We start from the raw sequence: 18,920 nt of genomic DNA, 5'->3' as shown, positions 1-18,920 counted from the left end.
GTTCTGCTTTAAATTCTTTGAGAAATCTCCAACTTCTTTCCTCAATGATTGAATGAATTTACATTTCCACCAGGAGTACATAAGCATTCCCTTTTCTCTAGAACCTTGCCAGCATTTCCTAATTTTTGACTTTAATAGTAACCATTCTGACTGGTGTGTGATGGTTTCTCACTGTGGTTTTGATTAGCATTTCTCTAATGATTAGTAATGTTGAGTATTTTTTCATATTCTTGTTGGTTACATGTATCTTTTCATGTCCTTTGTCCATTTTTAAATATGGTTGTTTTTTTTTTTTGCATGTTCAATTAAGTTCCTTATAGATCTTGGATATTAGAGTTTATCAGATGCATAGTTTACAAACACTTTCTTTCTTTCCATAGGTTGTCTGTTTACTCTGTTGGTAGTTTCTTTTGCTGTAAAGAGCCTCTTTAATTTCCATAGGTCCCAGTTGTCATTTTTTTCTTCCGCTGTAATTGCTTTGGGAGTCTTCACCGTACAATCTTTGCCAGTTCCTAGTTCCATGATTATATTTCTTAGTTTTTCTTCCAGGGCTTTTACAGTTTTAGGTTTCACATTTGAGTCTTTATTCCATTGTGAGTTGATTTTTGTACATGGTGACAGGAAGGTGTCCAGTATCAGTCTTCTGCATATGATTAGCCAGTTATTCCAGCACTATTAAGTGAATAGGAAGCCCTTTCCCCATTGCTTGTTTTTGTTGGCTGTGTTGAAGATCATCACACTATCTGATTTCAGACTGTACTACAAGGCTACAATAACCAAAACAGCTTACAAAACCAGACACATGAACTACTAGAACATGAGAGAGAACCCAGAAATAAAGCCACACATCTTTATCTATTTTGTTTGAACTCTTATATTACAAAATAACAAAAAAAATTATCTTGAACTTTTTTGCTAATTAGTGTGTCATGCACATTTTCAGGTTTCTATATAGGGAGACTGCCTTCATTCATTGTATACCCAAAGGGTAAAATCTAGGTTAAACTAAATTTAACTAAAATAAGTGACAATGGAATATCATATTTATTTTCTCTGTAATACCACACTCTAAATTGTATTACCCCTGGATATATAAGTTTGCCTAACCTATGTGGCTGTAAGTATCTTTGAAAGGAACTATGGTACATTTATTAAGTTTTGTTACATACATGGTCCTAAGATGAATGTTTAGATCCTCCTAAAACTAATATGTTGAAATTTTAATGCCCAGATGATGGCATTGGGAGGTGGTGCCTTCGTGAGGTTATTAGGGATTAGCACCCTTACAAAAAAGGCCTGAGAAAACTCCCAGGCTACTTCAGCCATGTAAATACACAGGCAGAAGATGGCCATAAACTATGAACCAGGAAGCCGGCCCTGTTTAGGTACCGAATCTGCTGGTGCCTTAATTCTGGATGTCTCAGTCTCTTGAACTATAAGAAATATTTTTTTCTGTTTTTACTAACCAGAAGAAAAATACAGAACACTTCACGAATGTGTATGTCATTGCTATATAGCAGCCATGCTAATCTCTTTATTGTTCCAATGTGCTGCTGAATCTAGCACAGATTTCTGTTGTTTATAAGCCACTTGGTATTTTATATTTTTGTTACAGTAGCTCAAAATGACTTAAACACAAGGTTGGTGTTGGGTGGCGCAGACACGTAAGGTACCACAAGATGGCGACAGTTCCGGGTTCTTCCTCCCTCTCCACACCTGACGCAATGTTAAACCCGCCAAGAAAGACCCAATAAGAAAATAACACCTCCCGCTCCCCCGCTCATCCCCAGGCCCGCCCCCCAGACCCAATCATCGATAACCACGTAGCCCTAAGGGATATAAATATCCCACCCCAACAGCACTCTCTCTCTCTGCGCGACCTGACCTGACTCTGCTAATAAAGATCTCTTGACTGAGTTTGGTGTGCTCTGGGTCTGCCTTTACTCTTTCATTGGTGCCATGACTCGGATCGGGACTCCCCACCCTTCAGTGGGATCCCGATCGTTTTCCAGGCCCGACCCAGACCCCAAACCAGTCTTCACCCATTTTCCTGTTCACCGACCTCTCCGCACAACACCAGCCTCATTTCGGTAAGTCTTCCCCTCCGGGGCCTACCTTTCAGGCAGACCGTTAACATAGCCCTTCGATCCCCACCCTAGCCACTCTCAAAACAGACATAGCTCGCCGAGGGCTCTTAAGGCCACGGTGGACCCCAAGTTACCCAACCCAGTCTCCGCCTCCAGGGAACTGAGTTTTCTCCCTCCCTCTCACTCGCCCAGCCTGGGCCCCTCCTTCTCACTCACTAAAATCCTGGTACCAGGTGGCCCACAGCCCTCGGCCTTCCAAAGGCCCATCAGTCCTTCCGTTTCGGTGACGATCGACTCAGAAGCTCTGACTCACCACACGGTCGATCGGCTACTAGGGGACACCCTACCCAGCCCGACGCCGTATATTCCCCTCCTCTCATAATGGGAGACTCTGCATCCCTGCCAGCCGACTCCCCTTTACAATGTTTCTAAAACAACCTATCCGCTCTAGGCCTCGCCTCAGATATCAAGCCTAGACGCTTAATTGAACTCTGCACTCAAAATTGGCCCACTTATCCCTTAGACAACCAAAACAAATGGCCCACGTACGGGTCCCTTGATCCCAATCTCCTTCAAGATCTCTACAACTACTGCAAGCGAACAGGAAAATGGGTAGAGATCTCATATATTCATGGCTTCTTCCTCCTACGGGACAGACCTAACCTCTGCCTCCTTTGCGAACCCCAGCAGCTCCTTGCCGCTCTTAAACTGCCAACCCCTCCCTCTGCCCCCGACTTCGACCCAGCCCACGAGCCCCTCCCATACCACCACCCTCCGCCTCGCCTTCCGGCCACCACCCTTCCGGCCGCCACCCTCCCCAACTCGCCCCCCCTTCCTCCCCTTCTTCCTCGTCACTTCTGCCGGCCCTCCCCCCCCATCATTTAGCCCTCCCAACACCCACTCGAGATCTCACCATCCCATTCTCGCCCCCCTTAGAGAAGTAGCTGGAGTAGAAGGTATCGTCCGAGTCCACATTACCTTCTCCATAGCTGACTTATCCCAAATCGAAAAACGCTTAGGTTCCCACACCTCCAATTCCGCTTCCTACATTAAGGAATTTCAGTACCTTCTCCAAGCTTACAGCCTCACCTTCCATGACATCTACACAGTCCTCTCCAACACCCTTCTTCCTGAGGAGCATAGACGAGTCTGGGAACACGCTCGCACTTACGCAGATGAGGTTCACCAAACGACCCCAGCCTTGCCACTGGGGGCGCAGGCAGTGCCCAAGCGAGAGCCTAACTGGGACTATAACACCCAAAATGGAGTAGCAGCCAGAGACCATTTTGCTACCTGCCTAATGGCTGGACTAAGCAAAGCAGCCCAAAAGGCAGTTAATTTTGAAAAACTCCAAGAAATAATACAAGACAAACATGAAAACCCTTACAAAGGCACTCCAACAATACACCAACATAGACCCAGAAACTCCCGATGGTAGACAACTCCTCATGTCCCATTTCTTTGCACAAAGTTTTCCCGACATCAGACAAAAACTAAAGAAGTTAGACAGAGGCCCCTTCACCCCTCAATCCGAGATATTGGCAACGGCGTTCAAGGTTTATCATAACCGGGATGAATATCCCTTTTTGGATCCCCTATAGTCGGGGTTGGAGGCCAAACCATATGTCCAAGAGCCACCCCTCCTCTCTCCTGCACCTTCTCCGGCCACATATTTTCTCACTGGTTTCTAGTCATGCCCCAATGCCCCCTTCCCCTACTAGGAAGGGATATCCTCTCTAAATTCAAAACCTCCATCACGTTCCATTTGGAAGGAAAGAGGACTCCTGACAACCAAAGGAACATCTATTACTAATGCCACCCTCATCACTCGCCTCCTCCAAGCTTCCTTACTTCCTACTAAAATAGGCATCACTCACTGCAAGTCCCACCAAATTGACTCGTCCCCAGTGACACAAGGTAACAACAAAGCAGATCAGGAGGCCAGACAGGCAGCTTTATCAGCTCTACCCCCCACTCTCATGTTAACCATAGGCGAGCCATCAAGCCCTTTACAACTCACACAGCCACCACCAACACAGTCGCCTAACCTCTCAAAACACGCCCTCTTCTCGTACCTTCACTCTATTTTCCACACAAATCCTCAAACACTGAAAACCTTCCTCAACTCCTTCTTCACCCTAGATTCCTCTGACCTACAATTCCTTAAACAGCTCACATCTGCCTGCCCCATCTGTCAACGAACAAACCCACAAACTCCCTTAAGGCCAGGACCCTTCCCGACCCATCAGGCCAGAGGACACATTCCAGGCAGCGATTGGCAACTTGATTTTACTCACATGCCCTCCATAAAAAAATTTAATTACCTTTTAGTTCTCATTGACACCTTCTCCGGATGGGTTGAGGCTTTCCCAACCACCAATAAAAAGGCAAGTACCATTGCCTCAATCCTCCTATCAGAAATCATTCCGAGGTTCGGAATCCCCACATCCCTCCAAACTGACAATGGTCCCGAATTTACATCCCATGTCTCACAAAATATAGCTGCCGCTCTTAACACCCCGTGGCATTTCCACATCCCCTATCACCCCCGATCCTCTGGAAAGGTTGAACGCACCGACCGTCCACTCAAGGAAACCCTCACTAAACCGTCATTAGAACTCCGTCTAGACTGGATAAAGTTACTCCCTACAGCCTTATTCAAACTCTGGGTCCTCCCAAAGAAGCCCACCCTTATATCCCCCTTTGAAGTCATGTACGGCCGCCCAGCACTTCCACCCGGCATTAATCCCACCTCCCCAACAGCCCCACAACACATAACTTCTCCCCTCCTATCATTCATCCGCTGTGAACTATGGAAAAGACAAGAGTGTCTCCTGCCGGATGCCAGTAACACAGAAACCACCTTTCCCCTCACGCCAGGTGAATGGGTGTTTTACTTACCGCCCAGTCACACTCAGCCAATATCTTTGACCCCAAAATGGAAAGGGCCCCTCCAAATTGTGCTCTGCACTCCCACTGCTGCCAGACTCCAAGAATCTCCAGGACAACTAACCCCCTGGCTTCACATTTCCAGGTTGAAGCCAGCTACCAACCCGGATCAAACGAGGAGCCTACCTGCCTCACACCGTCCTACAAACTATACCTGCACACCCATACCAAACAACCCCCTCAAGATCCGCATCTCCAAAACACCTCCTCTTTCCCCTATTCCAGAAATATAAACTTCATACTCCAGGCCCTCTCTTCTGGCTCTCCGCCTCTTATATCCTCCTCCATGGACTTTCCTCCCCTAGCAGTCTCTCATCACAACCTTATTACCTATTCACTGTAAAAGAAACCTACAACGCTCACAGAAGGTCACACACAAATGTCATCAGCTACACTCGGTGCCCCATTAACGCGTCCTCAGTTGATACCCAAGCAATGCCTGGTCCTACCCAGCACAAACCCTAACCATCACCCGCACACTCAAAACTAATTCTCAACAAGCCTTGTCTCAAGTCAACGAGCATATCTCGCTAGGTGAGACCGAATTACAGTCACAACTACAATCACAATTACACTCACCAGTCAACACCATCCCCATACACTCCTCTTGGCAACTATTCCTCTATCAAGGACTACTTCTATTTAATGCCTCTCAAGTTCCCACTTCCGACTGCTTCAAATCCATCAATTCCTCCCTCCCCGGCCCCTGTATACCTACCACTCTAGTCTCTCAACTCACATTACTCTCCTTCTCTGAAGGCCTCCAGGCCTACCAGTTTGATCACCCTGAGTCCAATTCTATCACAGGCCCTCGACAAAAACGAGCAATCTTTTTACCCATCATGCTCGGAATCTCTCTAACAACTTCTCTCCTAGGCACAGGGTTAGCAGCCACTTCACTAGGATATAGTGTGTCCCAACTTTCAGACTTACAGCCCAATCCCTAGACATTTAACCAGCTTCTCCTTAGAAATTCTCAACTTTTACCTACCTGTGAAGACGAAGCAGGCTCCATAGACGGTCTCACAGCCTGCTAACGGCCCTTCAGTCAAACATCAGTCTTCGAAATGACAACAACATACCGATTCCAGCAGTTCTTCAACGATCTCTGCACTGACAGCTGGCTCTTCGCTGATCCATCGTTACCGCTCGGATGGCTTACGGCATTAGAAGATCTGGATCTTCAAGGGACCTTCACAGACTACACCGCCCAAGCGGTGTTCTCCTATTATACCCATCATACCCCGTGTCAAACCTCCCTAACAGCCCTCCCTAAAACTCTCTTTCCCCCTTACAACGCCCCCACTCAGCAGGAAGTAGCCAGACGAATCACTACGCCCCTCAACCCCCTCTTAAAGAAAACAAAAGGGAGGACTGTTGGGTGGCGCAGACACGTAACGTACCACAAGATGGCGACCGGGTTCTTCCTCCCTCTCCACACCTGACGCAATGTTAAACCCGCCAAGAAAGACCCAATAAGAAAATAACACCTCCCGCTCCCCCCGCCCCGCTCATCCCCAGGCCCGCCCCCCAGACCCAATCATCGATAACCACGTAGCCCTAAGGGATATAAATATCCCATCCCAACAGCACTCTCTCTCTCTGCGCCACCTGACCTGACTCTGCTAATAAAGATCTCTTGACTGCGTTTGGCGTGCTCTGGGTCTGCCTTTACTCTTTCAGATGGTGTTCTGTAAAAATTAAGATAGAAAAGAAATATGTGCGTGTGTGTGTGTTTGTGTATTTCTAATAGTTTCAAGTGTGTCCTAAAAAATGTGTCCAATGACTTATATTTAACTTCAGTTGTTTTATACTTATTCCCCAAACACTGTTTATAAACACATATATTAAAAAGTAATTATCTCTAACAATTTTATTACAATGAGTACTTTTCATTAAACATTCCTTTATTTTATAGTAGTTTGATAAATTTAGTGGATGTGAGAATTTTCATGTTATTATTTAACTTGTAAATTTGAATTTGTTATCTATGTCCTAATTTATTCGAGGCTCTGTCCCATAGCCATTTCCTAGGGAAAATTTTCTTATGGAAGGTTGTATTTCTCAGGTGCCTGTAATGAGAAAGCTCATATCATTAAATCATATAGTTTGGATGTTGTCCCTGCTCAAATCTCATGTTGAAATGGAAACTCCAATGCTGGAGACGTAGCCTGGTGGGAGGGAATTGAATCATGGGGGCTGATTTCTCATGAATGATTTAATACCATTCTCTTGGTACTGTCCTCAAAATAAGTGAGTGAGTTCTCACAAGATCTGATTGTTTAAAGGTGTGTCACATCTCTTCTGTCTCTTTGCTTTTATTTTCACCATATGATACACCTGCTCCCTCTTCACCTTCTGTTATAATTGTAAGATTCCTGAGGCCTCCCCATAAACAGGTGTCACGCCGCCATACTTCCTGTATGGCCCGCAGAACTATGGGCCAATTAAACCTCTTTCCTTTATAAATTACCGAGTCTCAGGTATTTTTTATAGCACTGTGAGAACAGCCTAATGCAGGGTGAAGTATTGCACACCTGAGAATCTGGAAGTAGCTTTGGAATTCGGTAACAGGTAGAGGTTGGAAGACTTTTGAGAGTTCAGAAGAAGAAAGGAAGATGAGGGAAAGTTTGAAACTTAAAGACTGAGTAAATGATTGGGACCAAAATTCTGATAATGATACGGACAATGAATTCTAGGCTGAAGATGTCTCAGATGAAACTGAGAAACTTATTGGGAACTGGAGAAAAGGTCACTTTGTTATAAAATAGCAAAGAGCATGGGTGCATTGTGCCTGTGCCCTAGGGATCCGTGGAACTTTAAACTTGAGAATGATGCAAGCGTGCCCAGCCTGCCTTACTTTGTTGTTGCTGTTTTATTTTGTTGTTTTAGGCTTGAAGCAGCCTGTAGACATGGTTTTAGTTTCTGTCTTCAGTGATGAGCAGAAAAGAGAGATGAAGAAGAGGCTTTACTGGCCCAACCAGAAACAGAAACTCAGAACCCATGACTGTATTCTCTCCCTGGGACACCTCTGGTTGTGGAAGAAATTTCTAAGCAGCAAAGTGTTCAAGATGCACACTGGCTACTTCTCATAGCCTAATTTCAGAGGCAGTAGCAAAGGAATAACTTGAAGTTGGAACTTATATTTAAAAGAGAAGCAGAGCACAAATGTTTGCAAAAAAAAAAGTAGCCTGGCCACCTGGCATAGAAAAAAAACAGTTTTTTGAGAAGGAATTCAAGCAGGCTACTAAGCAACCACTTGCTAGAGAAATTTGTGTAACTAAGAAGAAAGCAAGTGCTGATAGCCAAGACAATGAGAAAAAGGCCTGGTAGGCATCTCAAATAGCTAAGAGGCAGCCCCTCCCACCACAAGCCCTGAGGCCTAGGAGAACAGAATGGTTTCCTGGGCCAGGTTTTGAGCCCGGCTGCCTTGCCTAGACCCAGCACACTGCTTTTGCCTCCTGGCTGCTGGAGCTTCAACCATGGTGCAAAGGGACCTATGTACAGCTTGGGATGCTGCTTCAGGGAGTTTAAGCCATAAGCATTGGCAGTTTCCATGTGGTTTTAAGCCTGCAGGTGCACAAAGTTCCAAAGTTGAGGCTTGGGAACCATTGCCTAGATTCCAGCGGATATATGAAAAAGCCTGGGTGTCCAAGCAAAAGCCTGATGCAGGGGTGGAACCATCATGGAGAACCACTACTAGGGCAGTGCAGAGTGTGAAGTTGGAGTCTCCACGCAGAGTCCTCACGGGGTCACTGCCTCTTGATGTGAGAAGAGGGCCACTGTCCTCCAGATCCCAAGAATGATATATCCACCAGCTTGCAATGTTTGCCTGGAAAAGTTGCTGGCAATCAATGCCAACCTACCAGCCTGTTAGAGCAGCCACAGGGACTGAACCCTGCGAAGTCACAGGGGTGGAGCTATCCAAGACTTTGGGAGCTCACTTTATCAAACCAGTGTGTCTTGGATGGGAGACACAACATCAAAGGAGATTATTCTGGAGCTTTAAGATTTAATGATTGTTCTACTAGGTTTTAGACTTGCATGGACCCTGTAGCCACTTTCTTTTAGTGGGCTTCTCCTTTTTGGAATGGGAATGTTTACTCAATGCTTGTACCTCCATTGTATCTTGGATGTAACTAACTTGTTTTTGATTTTACAGGCTCATAGGTGGAAAAGACTTGCCTTGTCTCAGAGAGACTTCAGACATTGGACTTTTGAGGTAACACTAAAATGAGTTAAGACTTTGGGGGATTATTGGGAAGGCATGAGGGTATTTTGAAATGTGAGAAGGGCATGAGATTTTGGAGGGACCAAGGGCAGAAAAATATAGTTTGGGAATCTGTCCCTGCCCAAATCTCATGTTTAAATGGAATCCCCAGTGTTGTAGGTGGGGCCTGGTGGGAGGTGATTGGATCATGAGAGAAGATTTCTCATGAATGGTTTAGTACCATTCTCTTGGTACTGTGCTTTTCATAGTGAGTGAGTTCTTGCAGGATCTGATGGTTTAAAAGTGTGTGCCATCTCCCCTTTCTTCCTCTTTTCTCCTGCTTTGGTCATGTGAAGTGCCTGCTCCCCCTTAGCGTTCTGCAACAATTGGAAACTTCCTGAGGCCTCCCCAGAAGCAGATGCCACTAGGCTTCCTGTACAGCCTGCAGAACTGTGAGCCAATTAAACATCTTTTCTTTATAAATTACCCAGTCTCAGATATTTCTTCATAGCAATGTGAGAATGGCCTAATGCAACAAATATAAGGGAAAACATGGTAAGTTTGCCCAGTGTCACAACCTGGATAAGTGTGTGAGGTGGCTGAGTGTCTTAAAGCCTAAGCAGATCCCAATACTATCTTGCCTCCCAAATGTGGCAGTCTTGAACAAGCTCACTCAAGATTTCTTCTCCGTTTTACAGAACTGTCTTCAGGGTTTCTACTACACATTTTATATTCCATGTAGGTGACAGATTTAACTCCTGAAAGGCAGATCTAAAAAAAAATGATTACCCTGTTCAAAGACAAAATAGTCTAAATGCCCTAGCAAGGCAATCAGGCCCTTTCTCATCAGTCCCAGCTGTAACATTTTAATCTCAGTTTGCTCCATTTTGAAGTATCACACCATGTACTTAATTACACCAGCCCAAGAGGCTTGGCTTATTACTTACCTGCCTCTTTTTTCTCGGGTATGTTAAATTTTCTTCCTGGGTTGCTCTTTCGACCTCAACCAGGCTAATGTTCTATACTATATATTTTTTAAGATCTTTTCAAGTGTCATCTTCAGCTACGCAATTCTTTGACTCTCATACTCATACCTAAATTTCTTTTACATAAAAGAAATATTTCCCTAGACTTCTCAGTATAATTTGTGTTGAACTTGTGTATGCTATTTATTATATTGTAATTTGTTTTAAATGTGTTATCTGTCTTTCCAATTAAATTCATGCATTTTAAGGTTAGCAAATACATTTCATTATAAGCTTCATGTAATCTAAACTATTTGAATAACAAAGCAGGCATAGCTCTCTCAAATGTGTATGTCTCTCTTGATATAGTCACCACTTCACTGCTAGTTTCTGTAGACAGAAATGTTGTCTAAGCTTTATGTATGTTTTTAAACAAGTGTTTCCAGTATTAACTTTATTCATTCAATCTTGATTTAATAGGAAATAGGTTTTCTTTTATTTGCACAATATGCTCCCCTTAATTTTATTCCTTTAATGGTTAGCATTTCTTTGTTTACCTCATCTTCTCAGATTTACTATTTTAAGTAGAAAATTTCCAAAGAAAACAATTTATTCACTTTTCATTGGTCTAAAAAAATTAAGTCATTTTTGCTATTTTTTATATGTACAAAACAAACATTTGAGAGTTACTTTTCCCTTGCCTACCAAGGGAAATGCAAACTTTAGAATCAAATTCAAGAAAAGCCTGGATATGACCTATTCTTTTTTTTGAACCCAAGATATTTTTATTGTAAAATAACATTTAGATGACTTTCATATGTTTAAATCATGGCAGTTTTAAAAATATTTCCATGTCATCTAATTTGGTGCTTCTCAAACTATGTAAATTTTTTTAAAACTTCTATTTTGTCATGGACTGATACATTTGTAAAATACAATGAAAATAAACTATTAGAAAAAAATATTCATATATCATATATAAACCTCACTATTTTATGATTAAAATATTAGATTGGGCAAGCATAAAATATCTCTTTTAAATGTCTATGATATGATAGCTTACAAATGCCCATTCCTAACTATTGGATTATATACAGTAATAATAGATATTTGAATCATTACTGGGATGAGGAGTGCATCTGCTTATAGGAGATCCTAAGTGGCACATAAAGGAGTTGTCATCTCTTTTGGACAATACGGAATGAATATGAACTATACAGATTGTGACGGAGCACACTCCAAGCAAGGGAATCAAATTTTCCTGAAACTCAAGACATAAAAGTTACAAAATGTGTTTTGAGCCTGATAAGTAGTATAGAATGTTGACACACGTAGTAATAGAGAAGAGCTAGAAAGTAATCTCAAGAATGTGAATTGGGGTACATAAGAGACGTATAAAGTTGAAAAATGAAGGGTAAGTCTGTTGAAAGATCTGCTACCTACAAAAGAAATGCCTTCCAGTGAACTCACGCGTCTTATCTCCCATTGTTTATAATCCCCCATTCCAGATTAGAGTTCTCCCTAAATCACTCTGCCTAAAATAGGCTAGTTAAACTCAATGAACGTCACACCATTTAATATAAGGGATACTTATTGCATTTCTCTGTGCTTCTTAGCCATATTTGACACAACTAATCTTGTCCTTTTTACTTAAATTATCTCGCTGAGGTTTCTGTGATGCAACATTCCCCGTGTTTCTATCTCTCTGGTACATTCTCCTTGTTTTCCCTTGTCATCTTCTCTTTATTTAAAACACATGCTGAAGTTTCTCAGGCCTCTGTAACTGGTTCTTTTCTCTTCCTACTCGTTACATTGTTCTTTACAAATGTATCTTCTCTCATCCAACAGCTACAAAGATCGCCTATACATTTTAAATTTCCAAATCAACATATTTAACCATGACCACTCTCCTGAGTTCACAGCCAAAGGTCTAATGGTTAACTCTGCTTGGATATCTCACAGGAATCTCCAACTCAAAATGAAAAAAAAAAAAAAGGATGATTTCTAACTTCCTGTCTACTTGTCTGCACTCAAAATAAGAAAGCAAGCTAGCAAACAAGCAAGCAAACAATATTCTTCCCTCCCTGCACACACACACACACACACACACAGACACACACACACACACACACAGACTTAGTAAATTATTTTAGCCTCAGGCATATCTCCCTGTTATATTCTTCTTATAAACTATCTAGGACACACATAAATATAACTTCTCCAGGAAAGCCTTCCTGTTACATAAAAAATGAATAAAAGTCAGAGATACCAGACCATGCCTAAGGAAAAAGAAATCACACTCTCAGATTTATACTAATATACTAGACTTTCTGAATTCAACTCGCATATGCTTTTGATTAATTCTTATATCATGAAACATCATAAGAAATAGGAAAAAGAAGAATGAAGGGGCATGAGGAGGAGGAAAAGGGGGACAGGAATGTGAGGAAGAGGCACAAGAGTAGATGGAACAAAAGAGAAGGAAAAATGAACAGAAAGACAAAAAAAAAAGAAGATACTGTCATTTGCATGTACATGAAATTCTGAAAACTGCCACGTGGCCATTCTAAGGCAGATACTATTCCCATTTTACAGATGAACAAACTAAGGCATAAATATGCTAAGTATCATGTACAAGGTAAAGTATTAAAATGGCAAAGTCAAAAATTAAGAATTGTCAAAATTTCTAAGGTTACAAAGGTACAATTTGTATGCACTCTTACTATCCTATAATTATTTCTACTGTTTTCTGAGGACAATTGTTACTTTTACTATTAGAAGAATTAGAGAATTATTGAATGCTTTGTTTTATTCATAAGAAATATTTAAAAAGCTTTTGAGAGTTTTACCAAAAAAAAAACAAAAACAAAAAAAACAATAGGAGAAAGAGAGCTCTTGAGGTCAGGTTACTTGGAGAAAAGATTGAAGAAAATAGAATGAGATGATATTGGAAACATTTACCATTTATCAGCTCAGGCTCTTAGAGTTCTTGCATGCTCTTGAATCATTGACTTATCAGTAGATAAGCTTCTGACATTTTACAAGAAAGAAATGAGACAACAGCAGGCAGCAACTGGAAATGATTCATTGTTATATTTACAAAATTTATTTTTCCTACAATCTCATATTTTTAATGTCCCAACAAATACTTGAAAATGGTATTTAACAGTTATTTTAAATCTGCTCTCCATTTTGTTATCCAAGATTAGTTATTTTAATCATTCATGGGAACTGAGCTAAATAAATATTCCCATCTGCTTTATGAAAATCTTATTAAAATTGTCAGCAGAACATAACTGTCTATTAATGAATTATACACTAACACAAAGTTAAATTATATGTATTTGTTTTCAGGATAAGCTGGGGAGAATTTGAGCATATGGTTTGAGAGAATGTCTTTTTATGTGAATGGATGAACAAATATTCTAACAATAATTTGATATGATATAGAAAATAACAAACTTTATTTTCAAATATTATACTCCTCCATCTCAAAACTATCACTACCGAACATGAATGCTGTGTCAAATTCACATATTTCTTGAACAGGAGTGCACTTATTCAACACATATTATTTAAACACTTTCTGTGTTAAACATTGCTATTAATGCTGAAGATACAAGTGTGTAAAACAAACAATCTGATATTTTTGTGCTTATATACTAAGGGTAGGCCAAATAATGAACTAAAGAAAGAAAGAAAAATAAATAGTAGCTTAGTTGGCAATAAGTCTAGTAAAGAAATAAAACAAGGAAGCATAATAAAAAATGTTGGCTAGCTTTGCTCTCTTAGTAGTCAGGAAAAGCCTCCAGGAAATGTTAACAGTTAAGACCTAAAGAAAAGCATTGACTAGTTTTGAGGAGCAAATGATATTATCTGCCAGGATTTAACAGGTTAGTTCTTGTTGTTAGTAGGGGATATATTGAAAGTGATAAAGACACAAGCAGGGGGAAGAATCAGGAGTGCTAGAAGTAGAAGGGTTGATGTATTTTGAAGCTATTGCCAAGAAGATGGATTGTATGTGAAGTGTGAGATTAAAAGACAAGTCATGATTTCTCCAAGTGTTTGGCCTGAGCTATGTGAAGGATGTAGTTACCACTTATTGGCTTAAGTAGCTCTGTGGAAGATGTTTGGGAGAAGACCAAGTGGTCAGTTTTAGAGGTATTAAGTTTGATATGCCTGGTAAACATCCAGATAGCTCAATAGATTAAATCGATATATAGATAGGTAGATTTACAGTCGAAGGAAAATAATAGGTTACAGTATATATTTATGAGACATCACTAGGAAGTTTTTTTTTTAATTATGGAACTGAATAAAGTAAATTATTGTAGAGGAGGAGAAGTTGTGATGACTCAGTTCTTGAAAGTCCATTCCTAATAAGTCAGATGAAGAATCAGCAATAAGGAAAGGGAAAAGCCAATGAAGTTGGTTAAAAAACGTGTATATTCTCCTGGAACTCAAATAACAAATGCTAGTTAAGGAGGAGGCGATTAACAGTGGAAAATGTTGTTGATATACCCAGTAAGATAAGATGTGAGAATAGACCTCTGCGTTTAGCAAAGCATTTGCCGTGCCTCACTGGTGACCTCAGTAAGTTCAGATTCTGAGAACTGATGGAAGAGAATGCCCAAATGAATTGGGACTAGGATACAGTGAGAGGAGGCAAATGAAAGCTGACAATATGAATACCTGAGGAAAGTAATGAGAGAAATGGGCAAAAACTAGAGAAGACAGCAGAGGCAAGAGAAAGTTTTTTTATTTGTTAGGTGCACGCGTGCGTGTGTGTGTGTTTGTGATTAAGTTAAAGAACATAATAAATATATTCTCTTTCATCCCAGGACTTTTATCAAAATGTTTATCTCATGCGTATTTTGAGTCCATACTTTGTCCATTTTAAAGTTTGAGTAATAAACATAAAACAAAGTTTCTGTTAGAACATATATTACTAAGATAATACTTCTCATTTAAGATATTTGAAAAACATTATATCTATCCTAAGCATTATAACAAATCATGTCAAAGAATAATTAAATATTAAGAAGTCAAATTTAAATTCTTAGCCAGTTATCAAAAGGCTCAGCATTTATTATTTTTATATTTTTATGTACATTACTTTCTCTCTCCAAATGATTATTAAAAATAAAATAATAATAATAATTTTGTCCATATTATGGTCAAGGCACTATTCTAAGCATGTAACATATATTATCCCTACTCTACTAGACGTTTCCAAAGTAAAATTTATTAACTTTACTGATATGATTTTATTAACCCATATTCTAAATAAGGGTCTTGGGAATGAGCAATTCAGTGACTTTCTTAATCCTTGATAGACACAAATGATGTAACAGGGATTGAGTCCAGATATGCTTAATTCCAAAGTACATGGTATGTAATTTGTACCACTTTACAGCATAGTAAGTATTGAAAGACAGGCACTAAGTTACAAGCAACATTTCTTTTGTACACTGGGTAGAGCCAGGTACAATGAAGGGCACTTAATATGATCTTACTATGAAGTTGTTAATTTGTCTAAGAAAAATAACATCAGGAATAATAATAATAATTAATAAATCAGTCTTTTTTATGTTTAAAAATTCAAAATGTTAGAAATCAATAAGCAAAAAAAAAAATTAATCTAGAAGACTTTTTTCTCTCAAGTGTCTCACCACTATTATGAAAGTTTATCAATTTACAAACTAAAACAAGACACAACAAGATCCAGTTCTACTCAGACGTCAAAGATTTGAATGCAGTAAATTGCACATTATATAGGGCTGATTGTGCAATAAAGGATTATGAGCAATCCAGTGTTAATCCTCTATTTAGCCTGCTAAGTTTCTATAAAGATCTGCCACTTGAGATGCAAATGTCAGGACTCTCATAGTTCAAACATGAGATTCCCATGCAAAATTGCAAAATTCTTATCTCTAAATAATGAATACTTAAATGTCATTTCTTCTAAATGTTTTTTTCACAATTTAATTAACACCTAAAAATATAAAAATCCCTGTCTTACCTTCAAATAAAATATGAATAAGAAAAAATTTAAATGTATGAGGCAAATAATTAGGAACTCATCGGCATGTGTGTGTGTGTGTGTGTGCGTGTGTGTGTGTGTAATTAGGTAAAAGAACATTTAAACATCATTAGTTTTTCATTACTTTAAGGTGGATTGCCTGTCAGGGTCTACACACATGTCAGAAAGGACACAATAACCAGTATCATTTTAGAATCATAGTCTTTGGAAATCCTTGTCTTATTTGATTTTCATTCCATTTGTTGCATTGTGTCCTTGAATTTAACTGTGTTTTTTCTTGTAAGATTTGTGTTTTTCATAGTGGAATATTGTAAACATTAGCAACTTCTGAAGAGTAATTTTATTTTTTTATTTTTATTATGATATTTAAATATTAAATATTTGTGTAATATATTTGAATATTAAATATTTTGTATGATATTTAAAAATCTCAAAACTTCACCTTGATACTAAAATAAAAGTAAATTATAGAAGTCCTGAAACTAATATATCAAAATTCTATTTTATATGATATATATTCACCGCTTATATATGGCCTCAGTAGAACTATAGAAAAAGCATATGATTTAAAACTGTACGGAAATGGTTTTAGATCTTTTAAGTTCAATTGATGACCTGTGTGCACTTATAAAAGGTCTTAATCTTTCTTTTCCATCTATGAATTAAAGTTAATATAACTCAATTTATAAACTGCTCATAGTGTTATAATTACTGAATAAGAAATTATATATTATGTACTTGGCAATTATTAAAGAGAGGACTAAACAGTTTCTTTTTTCCTTTTTTCTAAAGACCTAGCTAGAACATGGAAAAATGGAATGAGTGAGTGCATTTTATTTTTAGAACACAGCAACAAAAACGTATTCAACATTTTTGTAAAACAAAATCAAGCTCTATTTTATTACCTGTACAAATATGCCTTTCTTATATTAAGTTAAATTAATAGTACTTTTCAAATTTATTAAAAACTGAAAATGCTTGGAATATTACTTATGCATATGTTTATCTAAAATATAAACATATATTTATAATTTAGTTTTCTAACCTAAGAAGAGTATATTTTCTCATTCCTTAATGCGACATCTGTGAATATGGATTTGGATGAGTAACATTTCAAAACATTATTTTCATGAACTTATATAGTGTTTTTGAAGCAAGTAAACTTTCATAAAAAGTGAGGTAGTCACTTTTTAAGAAAAATAATAAAATCAATTCAAAATAATGCTTAAATGATTAAATTTTTTCAGACATATTACATGTTACTTCTAACAACTACTGTGGCTTTTGCTTACTATTTTCTATAGAAACTAATCAAACTCTATGATAATTTGTATATACAATGAAGTACACGAAGACAAAAACCTGGAGACATTTTACATGTAGGAAAATAGGTTGAGCATTTGTAATTTTACCTGTGGACAATGGTCAATGACAGCATAAAATTCACAGACCAATGACAGAACCGCATTAGTATCTACCATTTAATTAATTTAAATTGAGTACGAGAGATGCATTGAACATCTTCTATTAAAACAATGTATAGAGTATGCACCCTGTTCACCACAAAATTAAGGTAGAAGTCAGAAATGTATTTCAGAACAGTCGTGTTAGAATTTAATCAAGCAATCAATAATATTTGGGGCAGAGAAGAAACACTTAAACAAAAAACAAACAAACAAACAAACAAATAAATAAATAAATAAATAAACTCACCTTATCCAGAATACATATCTGTTTCCTTGTTTGAGCATCAAGTATTTCAATCTCAAAGTGAGTCGTTTTTGAATGTTTGACTGCTGGAATTGGTTTTAGAGGCCCCGCTGAGAGTACAAGTTTTGACAAAAAGTGAAAATTTCTCATATCATCCTTCAGTATGAACCGTGTAGCTCTTTGGGAAAGTAATGCTCTCTTGCGTTCTGAAGCGAGGGACTTGTGCCTTTTGAACATTGTGTGAACTAAGAGGAGGGTCTGTCATGTCAAAAGTAGACAATTGCAAGTATGTTCCTTTTGCATCAGTTAAATACTGCTTAGAGAACCTTCGAAAGGTCAAATGGTATGCCATTCCAAGAGTTCAGTTTTATTTAGCAGGCTTGAAAACAATGACTGATCTTATTTCTATATATAACACGCTATTGTGATTGGCTGTGAAGAGTATTACTTTACCAGCAATTGAATGATTTCTTGCTTTCTCCTTTTATCTCTGCTTTGTAATATGACTACTCTTATCTGAAATTCCAAAGCAAGAATAGACAGAACATTTTCATTATCTCTGAGTTCTGGATGCGCTAATCTTCAAACACACACGCACATTTGCATTGAGATGTATTTAACATTAGCAAAGTGCTATCTTAAAGTTAAATTTTTAAAAGTCCTAGTACATTACTATGTAACATTTAAAAAATGCTGTCTAAGATAAAGAGAAGTGGCATATATATGTTTATATATGTTTTATATATAAATATGTTATATGTGCATGTGCATTTAAAGCATTCTAAAATGAAAAATTTATTTTTGTCAGTACTAATTATAAATCCCAACTAACTTAAAATAACTGTTACACAATAAAAAATGATGAATTCTTCACTTCATATAAACATTGAAAAGATAGCAAACTATGAGATTAGAATTTGATAGAGAACAATTTTGTAACTTGGGGAAAAAGAAGT

At 38.7% G+C, this 18,920-nt stretch overlaps 1 protein-coding gene across 2 annotated transcripts in view; it reads right to left on the bottom strand.

Annotated features, from left to right (window-relative positions):
- Nucleotides 1–18,311, bottom strand: part of TECRL (trans-2,3-enoyl-CoA reductase like) — a 148,223-nt gene extending 129,912 nt beyond the window's left edge. Inside the window, exon 1 of one of the 2 annotated variants that reach the window (XM_030818425.1) lies at nucleotides 17,968–18,311. In XM_030818425.1, coding sequence (XP_030674285.1) covers nucleotides 17,968–18,201 — 234 coding nt within the window. In that variant the 5' untranslated portion in view covers nucleotides 18,202–18,311. The remainder of the gene's footprint in view (nucleotides 1–17,967) is intronic. The other variant, XM_003268415.4, reaches the window with a different exon arrangement.
- Nucleotides 18,312–18,920: the final 609 nt, after the last annotated feature.

The sequence above is a fragment of the Nomascus leucogenys genome, chromosome 9, assembly GCF_006542625.1.
Source record: "Nomascus leucogenys isolate Asia chromosome 9, Asia_NLE_v1, whole genome shotgun sequence".
NCBI classification, from domain to species: domain Eukaryota; kingdom Metazoa; phylum Chordata; class Mammalia; order Primates; family Hylobatidae; genus Nomascus; species Nomascus leucogenys.
The sequence above is the reverse complement of the archived record's forward strand: the minus strand, read 5'-3'. Positions and strand labels throughout refer to the sequence as shown.